Source organism: Varanus komodoensis, unplaced genomic scaffold, assembly GCF_004798865.1.
Source record: "Varanus komodoensis strain SLA01 unplaced genomic scaffold, ASM479886v1 scaffold4, whole genome shotgun sequence".
NCBI classification, from domain to species: domain Eukaryota; kingdom Metazoa; phylum Chordata; class Lepidosauria; order Squamata; family Varanidae; genus Varanus; species Varanus komodoensis.
The window spans coordinates 16,438,598-16,452,785 of record NW_025335941.1 but is presented as its reverse complement, the minus strand read 5'-3'; the positions used below and the strand labels follow the sequence as shown (position 1 = coordinate 16,452,785).

At 39.4% G+C, this 14,188-nt stretch overlaps 1 protein-coding gene across 3 annotated transcripts; it reads right to left on the bottom strand.

The window, feature by feature from the left end:
- Positions 1 to 306: 306 nt before the first annotated feature.
- On the bottom strand, positions 307 to 13,725 carry CCT8 (chaperonin containing TCP1 subunit 8). 3 transcript variants are annotated; one of them, XM_044442711.1, is made up of 16 exons: positions 13,549 to 13,721; positions 10,700 to 10,790; positions 10,368 to 10,447; positions 10,010 to 10,159; positions 9,136 to 9,316; positions 8,690 to 8,751; positions 7,242 to 7,379; positions 6,221 to 6,399; positions 5,162 to 5,228; positions 4,991 to 5,078; positions 4,764 to 4,879; positions 4,371 to 4,442; positions 4,123 to 4,287; positions 2,161 to 2,280; positions 1,628 to 1,726; positions 307 to 507 (listed from the first exon to the last, which is right to left on the bottom strand). In XM_044442711.1, the coding sequence occupies exons 1-15, from the start codon at positions 13,606 to 13,608 to the stop codon at positions 1,634 to 1,636; spliced, it is 1,662 nt and encodes a 553-aa protein (XP_044298646.1). In that variant the 5' UTR covers positions 13,609 to 13,721; the 3' UTR covers positions 307 to 507; positions 1,628 to 1,633. The 3 variants fall into 3 exon arrangements, with proteins under 3 accessions (XP_044298646.1, XP_044298648.1, XP_044298647.1); XM_044442713.1 differs by lacking the exon at positions 2,161 to 2,280 and having other exon boundaries at positions 13,549 to 13,725; XM_044442712.1 differs by lacking the exon at positions 1,628 to 1,726 and having other exon boundaries at positions 13,549 to 13,722.
- Positions 13,726 to 14,188: the final 463 nt, after the last annotated feature.

The following is a 14,188-nucleotide window of genomic DNA, read 5'->3' as shown; positions in this document are numbered from 1 at the left end:
AATAAACCACAGAGGAGAGAATAAAAGAAAGCTCTGATAAAAGGAAATGAAACCAATAGCTAGGATGGAAAAATGTCAGAATGGGACAGAAGGGAATAAGGTAGATTACTGAAAACGTGCATTTACAGATGTCGGATTGTTCCATATGGGTGAGAGGTTCTTAAACTTGAATACTGTATGAACAATGAACTAAATGCAAGATAGCTTTGAAGCAAGAATTCATATCAATTTCAAATTGACTAGAAGTTAGTATCTATGGTAATCATTAAATCACTTTGAACAGTTATGTGTACTAGACCAGGAAGATGCATCTTTTATTGAAACTGTTTTTATTGAAATAGTATCTAGTAGAGATTTGTTTCATAATTTAAAAGGAATTCACGTGACAAGGTACACAAGCTCCTCAAGACAGATGTATATTGAACAGTTTCAATCACTTTGGTCATCATCCAAGTCCTTTTTTCCAGATGGTGGTTTGGGGCCACCAGCTGGTTTGGCCATGATGATCTACAAGAAAAAGAAGCAAATTAGGATTATATACCCTGTAGTCCACTTGAATTAAAGCATGGCAGAACTGGATTTTAACCATTTGATGTATATCTATTATAACTTGAACACTGGAACTCTAATACTACAACTATAGTAATTAATGCTTTAATTCAGTAATAGTTACCCACATAATTATATACCATGGTAATGACTTTAAAAAATACAGGATAGCGATTACCAATCAGTACTCTATCAGCATTTATATTTATTTAAAACCAAGCAAAACAAGTATTTCAGTGCATCATATTGCCCTGAAAAAAACAATGCCTTTGCAAAACCCAAGTATTGTGTCTTGGCAGCATGCATTTTTTAATAAGTCTCATAACCAGACAGCATTTTGACTCAGTTTACAAAGACAGGACAACTGCAACATCATCCAATTCTTCTGAGGCCTGCAAATGTTTTAAAATTATTCACATGCATTATTTCTGGTCTATGGTTACAGTCACAAAAAATGTCTCAAAACACAATGATCGAGCCCTACAGAAGTTCTCTCAGCATGAACATCCTCAGGTTAACTTTAGGTGCATTGTGTTGTAAAAAGTGACAGCCACCGTGACCAAAGTGTTAAAGAGCAACCTGCACAAAATGTTAAAATTGCCAAATAAAGGGTTAGCACAGTACAGACGGTATCCAACATTCATTTCTGCAAACTTGTAATAATGCTAGGAGACCTCCATCTTTCAGTTGCACCATGAGTTGTGCAAGCACAAGGCACAGCCACTGGTACAACCATAGCTTTAGTATTTAATAATACTTATAAAGCCATTAATATAATGAAATAAGCAGATGGATTATCTTGTGCATGATTCAAAATCTAGTTTCCTCTAGCACATCATTTGTGTTCATGGAATGACAAGTTGGATACTAACTTATACTACAAATGGAATCATGCATACTTATTTTTAAAACATTTTAGAAATGCTTATTATGCAGCACTCTTAAGGTTGTTATATGGTGATGTCATTAACACGTGATCTTGGAAGCAAAAATGCAACCATCAACTTCAGGCAGAATAAAAAGATACTCATGCAAAGTTTGTGTTCCTATCAACAGAAAACACCATTCCAAATCTTACGCCATGCTACTGTTCAGGGCCATCTTTCCAGTCATCCTTGTCCCAGTGTTCTGATGTTTTGGGTGCTTTTGGACCACCTGCAGCTTTTGCCATAATAATCTATAGAAATTTCACATCAAATATAGATTTCCACTAAATACCATTTTAAAAAGTCACTATGTACCATTGCTTACACATCTATACATGGAGTTAGTGTGTCATGTCACCTTTGCTAAGCTGTAAAGGTGTGGACCTGCAACCAGATGGGTGATCACAAGTGGAAGTGCAGCAGGAGGTTGGACTCGATGGTCTTACTGGCCCCTTCCAACTCTATCATTCTACTGTATTTTATAATATAGTGTTCATTTCAAAATATAACAGGCTATGTGTGGTTTCAAACAAGACTACACATAGACACAGAATACTAAACTAAGGCAGAACCTCCAATCATGCCTAATTTCTAAGAACCATACATGTTTGTCACAACAGATTACTACTTTGCATAATATATTTTGTATGAATCAAAGCACTAAAAAGTCTATATACCAACTTACCTGATCAACTCTTAGTACAGTTACTGCAGCATTTGTGGCCAATTTGATACCCCAGTATTTCCCAAGTTGTGTATCTAGTACACCAGCTTCCAACATATCTTTCACTGCTGCTGCTTCTGCCTGTTAAATATTAGTAAAAGTATCATAGCTAGATCTCTTCATAGCACTCACATTTATACCAAGCCATTCTGCTATGACTGGATCTTTTAACAGCCTTAACTTTACAGAGTGAGTCAGAAGGGGTCTCCTCGGCCATCTAGTCCGACCCCCAGCATAAGCCAGCTCCGCTCATGTAATGGTTAACAAACCTAAAACACACTTTTCAATACTGACTTATTTCAGTAACACCCAGTTTATTACATCAGAAATTCATCACAGTTGTTGCCTATATGTAATATAAAACTAAGCACACCAGGTTCAGCTCGCCACAGCTGTCAAAGTTTCTGTTGTGCAAACAGAGCTCCTGTCCTGAAGCACAGCAGGTCTACTGAAGCAGGACGGGTTGCCTGAGCATGGAGCAGACAAAAGGTTGGGAAGATCAGGTGGCATGTGAAGCCCCTCTCACACAGGAAGGGGTAAAATCAGCTGAGGAGTGGTGCCCAGTTGGGAACAACACTACACTGCAGATTCCCCTGCTTCATCCCCCTTTTTAATCCCCACTTCCAGGAGAGGTATCCCCAGCCCACTGCCCACCCAAGCACTTTTCCTGCAACTGGCAGCAAAGAGGGCAAGTTCTTCTCCCTTCTCACTCCCACTTGCCAGAGAGGTGTACCCATTCCAGCACCTATGAAGCCTCACTGGGAAGTGGAAGCAAAAATGGACAGCAGCAGCAAAATCAACTGAAATGGTGCAGACCTGCCCCTTCTGCCCTCCTGCTCATGAGATGGTCTTCCCTCAGACATGCAGGGAGACAGCAGTGTGAGACTGAGTGTTGCTGCTCCTTTCCAGAGATGATCTTTAGGGCAGGAAACATACAGAGCAAGGGCACCTCTGTCAGCTATGCAAAACAGTAATTGTCAGTGATGATCTTGCAGGCTGCCCTTGCCAAGCCTTGGTACCAGGACAAGTTGGGCTTTCTGAGTTTAGAAGACACAAGCCACCAAGATACCAAGAAACCATAAAACAGACACCTTCAGTTCATGATTACTACACCAAGATACCACAGCAGGGTTTCAACAACACAACAACAACAAAGATAAAATATCATGATGGCTTGTCATGCCATGTAAACCCACAATTTTTAAAAATGCCTTTATTGTTAAGGAGCTGAACAACCCACCAAATGTCACTTTCAAGCAGACTTTGGTCCCAAGTTGATCAAACTTTGGGCTGAGTCTAGGAACGTAACTAGCTTGCCCCGAGTGTCCCTAAAAACCTCTGACAACATGAAAGGGTACAATCTCTGTCACTCACCAAGGGAAAATCTCACCAAGAGTTTGTTGCATGTAACCATTTTGCCCTTCCTAGTCATGTGGCTGTAAAATATGCATAAACTTCTTGTCCTATGGTTGCAAGTTCTAAGAGATGTATTTGTAACTAGCAATTCACAACTCATGATTATTGGACTGTTAATTCCTATACAACAGATTTAATTATGTTAGATGCATGTTGGCAGAAATTTAAAAAAAGGGGGAGATTAGTTAAGATCACCTGCTATTAGTGTAAGTTTTTCTGTTTTACATTCTAGACAACTATTGACTTGCATGCACCTTATACCATTTCCTGGAAATGCTCAATAATGTTCACCAAATATTTTATTTGGACAGCATTCCCAAGGTACATTTGAATCCAATACTCAACTAGAAAAAGTGACTGTACCATCAGTGAAGGATTAACAAAACAAGCGTTACTGTCTTTTATCTAAAGTTATTAAGTATTCTCTTGCAGACCCACAGAAAGCATTACAGAGCCACAGTACTTGAGCAACTAACACTGTTGGACATTATAGGAGATTAGTCTTACCTCAATATCAAACCCAACATTTTTGTTGCCTTCTTGATGTACTGCATAAAGCTTAGAAATAAGCTCATTTGCCTTAACTCCTGAATTTTCAGCCAGTGCTCGAGGAATAGCTTCAAATGCCTCAGCAAATTTTTTGATAGCATACTGATCAAGACCTGGACAAGTCTAAAGATAGATATGGGTAAGCTGTATTATATGAAAAGCTAAACTTATTAATGAAAAGTTCATTAATATTCTGTATAGCCTACCTCTCCATATGAAGTGATCTGCTTAGCTAACTCAATCTCTGTTGCACCACCACCTGGAACAAGGCGTTTATCCTACAGAAGAATAGACAGAAAGAATATTTGAAAGGGTAGGGCTTCTAGAATTCAAGCACAAAAATTTAGAAGAGTTTTGGTTTCTAAAATTATCTAAGATTTACTATCTATATACAACAGTATACACTTTCTCCTATAGCATTATGACATGCCAAATGGACCCTTGTAGTAAATTCCAATATCCCATGTACTAGTTTATAAAGTTCAAAATACATGGGATATTTGAATATACCAGCCTTTCTGCAACTGTCTGATTAGTATCTGCATTTAACAAAACCCACTTCTTAAGTGTTATGTCATTGCACACAGGAGTTTACTTACGCGAGTGAGTACTTTGAAAGTGTTGACACCATCATCCACAGCTCTCTCTACATCATCCATGAGATTGTCTGTAGAGCCACGAATTACTATTGTAGAAATAGCACCATCTTCCTTTTCTGAGGAGGGAATCAATATCTGAATTGTGAAATTCAATTAATGCAAAGTCTGTATATGTAATATAACCAAGACAACAAATGAAAATCAGTATACTAAAATGATAAACATACCATGTTTAAATACAACTACTTGAGTATCTCCGACTTCTGACAAATACACACTATCACAACTACCCATTTCTTCTAGATTGGGTGGTGTCTGGGAAAGAAATGGAACAGGATTATACCTATGTGAATAAGTATACCTACACTAAAAGAACTTTTGTTATTTTCTTTACATACCAGTCTGGGAAGGGCTGTAGCGCCAACAGTTTTACACAGTCTTCTGAGATCCCATTTAGAATTCAACCTTTAAAGAAACATATGCACATGTATAAATACATTTTTAGAGGTGGAAAAATTCTCCATAATCTGGAAATGCTTGTTAATACAATGGAACAAACATTTTCAGAGATGTTTATTGAGTATCAACATTTAATTGTTTAGCAGAGGCTATCGTAGGACTTCTGCAAGAAATGAAGAGCATAGCACCTAACTAGCTGATTTCTCCCCACACAACACATACATGTATTTGCATAAAAAGTGAAAGCATACACCGATCCATCTTCAGGAATGCAGAACTCACATTATGGTTTCATAAAGTGATATCCTGCTCCAGGAGACCAAAGTATACAAGGCCAAGCATTCTTTGCAATAATCTCATCATTAAGTTCAACTTCCCCCAACTTGGTTCCCTTCAAATATTTTGGACTTCAGTTCCCATCATACCTAGCCAGCACAGTAAAGAATGCTGGTATTTAGAGTAAAAATATTTGGAGGGTAGCACTGTTGGAGAAATCTGCACTAGCATCCACCTCCTAACGTCTTTCTGCTTTATGTACAAGTTATGATCCTGGTAACAGATTGAACAGAATGCCCTAAAAGGTGGACTTTGCACTACTATACCACATTTAGTTAAACACAGTTCTGGATTTTCCCCAGTAATAAAGGTCTCAACTGCCAGAAAACTTAAGTTGGATCTGTTAAGTTTATACTAGATGTAGAAAATAAAAACCCACCTCCTTATAAACAAAATTTGCAGCAAATAATGAAAAACAATGTACAGCCTAGGAATGAACACATCTGAGCTGTGTTCCTGCCACTATCTCAGATCCTGTGAAGGAGTGGGAGGAAAGCAAATCCCAAGCAAGGATTTCAAAGATGCATTTTACGTCATGTCTAGTTTTACCTTATATTATCACACATGTGCATTGCTAACTCATGTTCTGAAACAAGTATACTATGTAGTTAATAAGACATCTTTGTCTTATTTATATGTATTTACATCTTTCTAAGTCTTACCTGATTATCATTAGATTATATTTATTAGCATAATGAAGGGCCATGTCTGCCACTTTTCCACCTGTAACTACAACATTTGCACCAGCATCAGCAATCGTCTTGACTTGTAACTCCATTAAGTTTTCCTCTCCTTTGCTAAAATTCATCAGTTCTTCAGCATTCTTTATCAGTACAGTTCCCTGCAGGCAAAGAACATTTTCCCTATCAGTCACAAAAGCTGTATATCAAATCTCTGCAAGTAAAAATAAAGCTAACTCTCTCACGTCCATTTATACTATGTTTGTGGCTTGTTGTAGGATTATTTAATCACAGTTTATCCCTAAGACAACCCCTGCTGCCCAGGTTCAGACAATACAAACCATGGCAAATATCTACTAGGGGTTGAATATTCAAAAAGTACACAGTGTGCTGCAGTGATTATGCAAACTGTTCCATGAAGTTCAAAGATAGAGTTGCTGAGGAAAATATGGATGCACAGATATAAATAATGAACACTGTTTTGTTTCCTAGTGAGTACTATTCAGAAGATTCTATATGATCAAATGTCAAAGTATGTTTAATCTAACAGTCTACCTCAAAGAGGATTTAAATATACAAAAATTCTCTCCAGGATTACATTATGCTTTAGCCTGCTTTGCAAAAGGCATCAAAAGTTTCAATAAAGCACTAGTATGCATGTTGAAAAAACAACCGAGATTAGCAGTCTACAAAATTCCAGAATCTAGTTGTAATGCAGCCAAATGGTTGGGAGGGTCCCACCATGTAAAGGGACTGCCTTCAATAAACCACAGTAGAAATATAACCAACCAACATCTGCAATCACTCTTCTATTTGCTTCAATCTTATGGCTGCATTACAGCAGCATTACAAATCATCATTACAGAAAGCTAATAACATAGGAACAAATGCCTGAGTTTCCTGGTTTTCTTTTTTCTATAAACTTGTGAAGCCTTTCTGGCTGAAAAGCAGGGATATAAACACTTTAATAGTAATCTTCAAAAGACAAGAAGATATCACATACCTTAGTTTCTGTTATCATACCATCAAAAGGGCAAGAATACACAGCTATTTTAGCATCTTTGACGGAAGTAATATCACCTTCAGTTTCTTTTTTAAAAACCATGCCATGTAATACTGTAGATGAACAAATGCCAGATCCCTGAAAGAATGTAAGTGATAATCAGCATTCTATCCAGTTAACAAAGTAACATTTTACTCCACATAGTAAGATTTCTTCGTCCAAATGTTCTCATCTTCCCCACTTATTCCATTAATAAAACAGATTATTGTGATTCACCACTGTATCAAAGGTAGTATTCTTGCTTTCCTATGAAATCAACTTTAGAATTTCAGCTACTTATGTATGCATGTTATCTACGAAGCCTTTATAAAAAAAAAAAGTCTGCTGAAGGCTCTAAAGATTGGGTCCTCAAACTACAGCCCGGGGGGCAGATCCAGCCCACCATGCCCATTTATCTGGCCTGCCATGCCCATTTGGACCTGCCATGCATGCACCCGTGCCCACGGGCGCACCCTTCGCTGCTCACCTCGGCCTGTGTGCAGGGAAGCAGCGGTTTGCTTGCTCGGAGAAAAGTGAGCAAGCTGCTGCCTCATGCGCCTGCCTTGCACCACATGCCCGCCCCGACCTGTGGGCACCGCCAGCACCACCTTTCCGGCCCGCGCCCAGCACTGGCAGCTTTCAACTGGGCCCCTGGTGAAAAAGTTTGAGGACCCCAGCTCTTAAAGCTTCAACTGCTGCGTTTAACACCTTCTCCTCTACTTGGCTTCAACTAAAGTTCATCTTTTTAAAAAATGAGTGGTGTTAGTATTTGATAATCTTAATGTTGTAGGAGGAGCGCTTACATCCATATATGCCCAGTCGCCCCCTGAGATCGGCGGGAGAGGCCCTTCTCCGGGAGCCCTCCGTGAGAGAAATTAGGAGGGTGGCTACTCGGAGGAGGGCTTTCTCAGCGGTGGCGCCTAAGTTATGGAATGCGCTCCCCAGAGAGGTCCACCTGGCGCCGTCGTTATTTGTTTTTCGGCGCCAGGCAAAGACCTTTTTATTTAAGCAACATTTTAAATGTTAATACCACTGAATTTTATCTGGTCAGGGCGGCTTATTTTATAATGTGTGTTTTAAATTATTATGATTATTTTATATGTATATTTTAACTTATTGGTTGTATTTATTGTTGTAAGCCGCCCCGAGGCTTCGGCGAATAGGGCAGCATAAAAATGTTTTAATAAATAAATAAAATGTGCGTGCATGTGTTCTCATTCTCTCTCTTGCCTCCCACCTCTCCCCCTCCAAAATGTTCTACTCCCAATGCTCCAAGCTTTTTAAAATGATGTTGAAACTGCTATAACAGTGATCAGAAAGTTATAAGAACAATGACACTTACTTCCAGGTATAAACACTGTTAGCTTCTAGTCTAGCAATAATGAAAATAAAAAGAAATGACAACTTACTAAGATCTTGCACACTCTAATGTTGTCAACATTGAAGTGCCCCGATTCAGGAAAAATAGATACTGTAAGAGTGAAAAGAAAATGCATACCATTTCAGGAAAGGCTGCCATATATCAAATTCTAATTTGATTATTTTAGTTGCTTGTAGATAGGGCTTAAATAATATAAGAATGAAGCCAGGGAAAATATTATGTTTTACATTATGAATAAGTTTTATTCTACTGATATACATTATTCTTGCACAGCCACATAGCAATGCAAGGACAGAAACATTTGTAACTGTGAGAAACAACATTCCTTGACACAAAATTCAGAATTAAAAGGAGAACAGCATGTGGCTTCAACCTTGGTTCTTATTACAAAAACCATGTTTAGCCCAATCAGCACAGGAAAAATTACAAGGTGTTATAAAGATTAGGCAAAGTTTAGCACTAATATCTACTCACCACAGGCCTCAGCGATAAGCTTAGTTAGAAAGATTTCACTACCACATTGTTTACTCATTACTGAAGTTCGCAATAAAGTTGCAACTTCTTCAACATCACGAAGATTTTTTGCAGAGCAGCACACTAGATCAGGTAGAATTTCTAGGGCTTTCCTGCAAGCTTTTTCATAACCTTCAATCACCTGCAATTAAATATAGCTATATATCAATACTATCATATACACTGGAGCAGTCTGCTTGATCAAATTAAGCAATTATTTAAACTACAATGTATGCTGGGTACTGTTTCCATATTTACACCCCAGGAGCAGCTTCTCATGTCACCCCATCCAGGCAGCATGCATGGCTTGCTGGAGAAAGAAACAATAACCCATTGGTTGCAGTACTTTGATCATAGCTTATTTAATAATGCAAACCAAGTCACTGTTTTGAGTTTAAAATCAGTTTCTTTGCCCTGAAAACAAATCTCCCTAATATTCTATGAAAGGCTCAAAAGGGGATAAGAAGTGTCTGATTATAATTTCCTGTGATTTTAAGGATGCTTGTATTTATATTTTGTGATTTTTTATTGTATGTTGTCAGCCACCTTATGTTCCAAAACTGGAAGAAAGATGAGAGACAAAAAGATTGAAAGAAAATAAAATATTAATGTTCTTCCAAGAGGGACAGTATATAAAAGCTATAAATAAATACATACATACATAACTTTTTTTTAAAGTAAGAGGAAAATGAAACTAAGGCTGTAATCTTATGTCCCAGTGAATTCTGTGGGACTCACTTTTCGAGCAGGCAGCTAAAGGACTGAGCTGCGAGTTTTATATGGAGTTCTGGAAAATTAATTTGAACCATAACAATGCAAGCGAAATTAGAATTACCTCTGAAACAGAAAGCCCCATTCTTAGAAGCTCTTCTGCGTGTGCCAGGAGGGCTCCAGCAAAAACAATAACAAAATTTGTTCCATCACCGACTTCTTGCTCTTGCATATGTGAAGCCATGACAATCATTTTTGCAGCAGGATGTTGAACCTGTTCAATATTTTATATCAAAGGAAACTATGAATTAGCTCTAAGAATATTCAGTAAAGAACCATCTGCTACACTATAACATGAATTAAAATGGTCCACCCCAGAGTCTTACATGTAAATTGGCATGTAAATTAATTGATAAATTAACTCACAAAATACAATGCAGTGTACTTTAAGCAGTTTCTGAAAAAGACAAACAAGATTTTACCTCCAATTCTCTTAATATGGTGGCAGCATCATTAGTAACAAAAAGTTTCTCCAAATGATTTATAACCATTTTGTTCATTCCTAAAACAAAATAGCATACCACAAATACTGTTATGTGTTTTGCATTGAGCATTTAATAACAGAAATACAGGATTTCAGTTAATTCTTCAAACAAACCATGGAACTGTTCCCCAAGTTTGTCAACAAAGAAATGACTATGTTATTTATAAGATATGTTTATGAAATACTACAAAGAGAACTATACACTAAATAGTAACCTTTACAACCTTTGTAAGGCAGGAACAGTCCTACAAATGTATTAAAGAGGCTTACCATTTGGTCCATATGCTGTACGAGTGGTCTGGGCAAGCTCTTTACATGCCTGAATGTTTCGGAACACAGCTTCTTCCAATCCTGAAAAATGCTACAAGTAAAAAAAAAAGGGAGTTCTAAGCCTTCATGTAAAATGCTAAGATGGATGCCAAAGGTTTAATTCAAATTCAAAATTAGTATTTAAGGTACCAAATCAAAGGTTTTACTCATCCATGCTTTCTAATATACAGTTTAACAACCATAATATGTGTTTTTTCATGTTCAAAAGTCCTTTCTATAAATTAAAGACTTCAACAGAGCTTTCTTCAACACATGGATCATTTTCATTCAAAGTCTGAGCTGTAAGTATAGTTTTCTGAGGAACAACAAACTTCCCCAGGCAATTCTTGGATTTGCTTGCAAAACTCAATAAATTCTCTCATAATTTGAATTTTCACATTTCCAGTAAAGCATACTATTACAGTTCAGTATTTGAAAAAGAGCAGTGCAGATTTGAAATATTCAACCAGTTGGTGCTACACATTGGTACCTTCCATTTCATCGATTTAACTTTTTTTAAAAAACATTATTTCTCTAAAGTGAACTTCAAAAAGAACAATGTAGTGTTTTGACCCAAAATGTTAAAATGCTACTAAGTTTCAGAATTTAAAAAGGCATTTGAGTTAGATGATCATTGGTAAATTACAATCATACTCAGCTGAGTCACTCTTTAGAGAAACTCTGCATGAAGAGGATTCATACAAACATCTGAAGATCAACAGTGACTACACCTAAATAATGTCTATAAGAATTATATTCCAGCGAGTAGGTTCTGCAGCATTAAATGCCATCTCTATTACTAATACTCCAGAGCATGCAGCACTATCAGAAGCACTACTCCTGAGAATTGTAGACACCAGGCAGGGACATAAAGGATGAAGCAGTCCCTAAGGTAACAGAGGGGGGAAGTTTCATGAATATTAAGCTTAATAATCTGAGATTTTGGTTTGATTCCCAGTATGCATCCTCAAGATCAGGTTAGCAACATTCTGCCTGTAACAACCAACCTTACACAGTGGAGTAGTTCGCCTGACATGACAGCCTACTTGGGCTATATAATCCATGGTGATCCTGTAACACATGGGGCTGCCATTTTGAACATGCAACTCTGCTCAAGTACGTCACACAAGCCAGGGAGGTATGATTTATGTGAGAGTTATACATTTTAGGTTTTCCCAATGGTCCTTAACTAATTTACTTTTTCACAGCAGCCACACATTCTGTTAATGTTTTCACTGAACTAATCTATCACAACCTCAAGGTCCTTTGCCATCACCATCACTGTCTATGTGAAGTTAGGCTATTTTACCCCAAATGTGCATCACTGTACACTTAACATTTGTTGTGCACTTAGGAGACCACACTGAATCATCAGCTAACTAGTCCGCTTCATAGCTCATCCCTAACTCCAGATAACGAATTGTAAAAATTGGAAGGATGTAAAAAGGTTCCCTGCATTACAATGTTTCATTTATCCAAGTCTCTGCTTCCTTTTGTTTGATAAGTTGCAAATCATTAAGAGAATCATATTCTTTTCCCAGGACTGCTATGTTTGTTCTGTTGACAGCTATACAGATGATGTGAAATATGGCTATTTACCTTTCTAAAATCACAATGATTTTAGTATCTTTTTGTTCCATTCTGTCCCCAAAGATCCTGGTATAACATACAAAAAGTTTCCCTGCCTTCCTCACATTAACTAAAATTGGGATAAAAGTTTGACAAGTCAAGGAATGTTTACATTTGTAACTTTGAAACAGTGTAGCTTGTTTACCATATGCTTGCTTATGAATAATGTCAAGAATGTGAGGCACAGGCCATTAACTGGACCCATATATAGGAAGTATGTGTCTTCCTTAGAGAAACAGGACATGAGGGCTCAATTCAAAGTACTGGTAATTACCTTCAAAGTTTCTTTATGGTTTAGGATTAGGATATGACTCCCTCCTCCTGAATGAACTAGCCAGTCTGTTACGAGCTCCAGGTACAGTATATGAAAGCATCTCCACGTGATACTTTACCATGTGAACCATACTGGAAATACAAGAGTCATGTTGCCCCCTGACAATAAGGAATTTGTGCCCATGGAATAACAACATGTCCACCATTATTTAATTGCCACGGCAGGGTTGTTAACGGAGTTGAGGGTGGCAAGAGGAATTCTGCAAATACTAGCAGAGGGCGGGGGTCTCTGGCTCCAACGCATGAGCCTCATGAGGTCCTGACTACAAGGCATCGTAGTTCAAGAAACATTTAAGCCAGGCAGCCAACCCGCATCTGACCTTCCCTCTCTGTCCTTCTGGACAGGCACCAGTCTTCAGAGTCCGAACCTAGTACTGAATGGAAGGGCGGGCCAGGGCGGGCCGGGCCTTTCCCGTCGGCACGCGCTACGCGGCGGTTCTCCCGCCCGCTCAGTGCGCGAGCCCCCCTGTTGCCAGGCAACGGCGCAACAGCGAGGGTGACCAGAAGCACGTCGGGTAGCACGAAGGCTGACCCCTACTTCAAGGCGGATCCTTTAACGTCGGGTGGGCCGACGGGTGAGCAGGGCGGCCGGGGAGAGCTCCGATAACCGAAAAGGGGGCCCTGACCCACACACACATTCACCCTCGCGCGCGCCTGCTTCGTCTAACAGCCTCGCGCGCGCGCCCGCGCGCGCTTTTCCACCCGCACAGCGCGAGGAGGCGCAGCAGCCCCGCCTCCTGAGAGGCGCGTGGAACCGGCTCCGCAGAACAGCCAGGCCGAGGCTTCCCTTCCAGAACTTTCCGCGCACCGCCACCTTCCCACAGGCCACGCGGGCTCCCCTCTCTCACCTTTGCGCCTTCCTTCAGCATCTGGGCGAAGCCCGGGGCTTTCGGAATGTGCAGCGCCATCTCTGCTGCTCTGGACCACGCGTGGACGACACCCGAATTGGGAGGCCTTGCGGATGTAACGGCGTGCACGGCTCGCACCGCCTTCCTGCTTCTCACGCAAGCGCAGGGAAAGGCGATATCGCCAAAGCAAATGGCTGCGGAAACCAGGGCGGAGCTGAGCATGCGCAGCTGCAAAAGTACCTTCAATTTTTCTCCTGCTCGAGAAGTGGCGCCAGAGGGCTACCATAGAGTGTACCTTCGCCCGCTTGCTTTACGGATCATATGCGTTTAAGTATAATGGCGCTTGAAACAGTTTGGGTGCCTGACTTTTAAGCACGTTGCACAGAGAATTGCTTCTTTCAGTACTTCTTCTTAAGTTTATATCATTTATAGCGTTTATTCCACGAGTTGTGCAATAGCGGACGTGTGGTTCGATGCAACGTTTCAGTTGATCCCCCTCCCACCTTACAAACTTGTTGCTACTATAATTATGTACAGCATTTATATATGGTGATGTTGCTTTACGAAGAACACCTCTCAACCAGAAAGTCCCCTTACAAGCTACAAATATAATAGAGAAGGAAGTAGACGTCCAGATGTT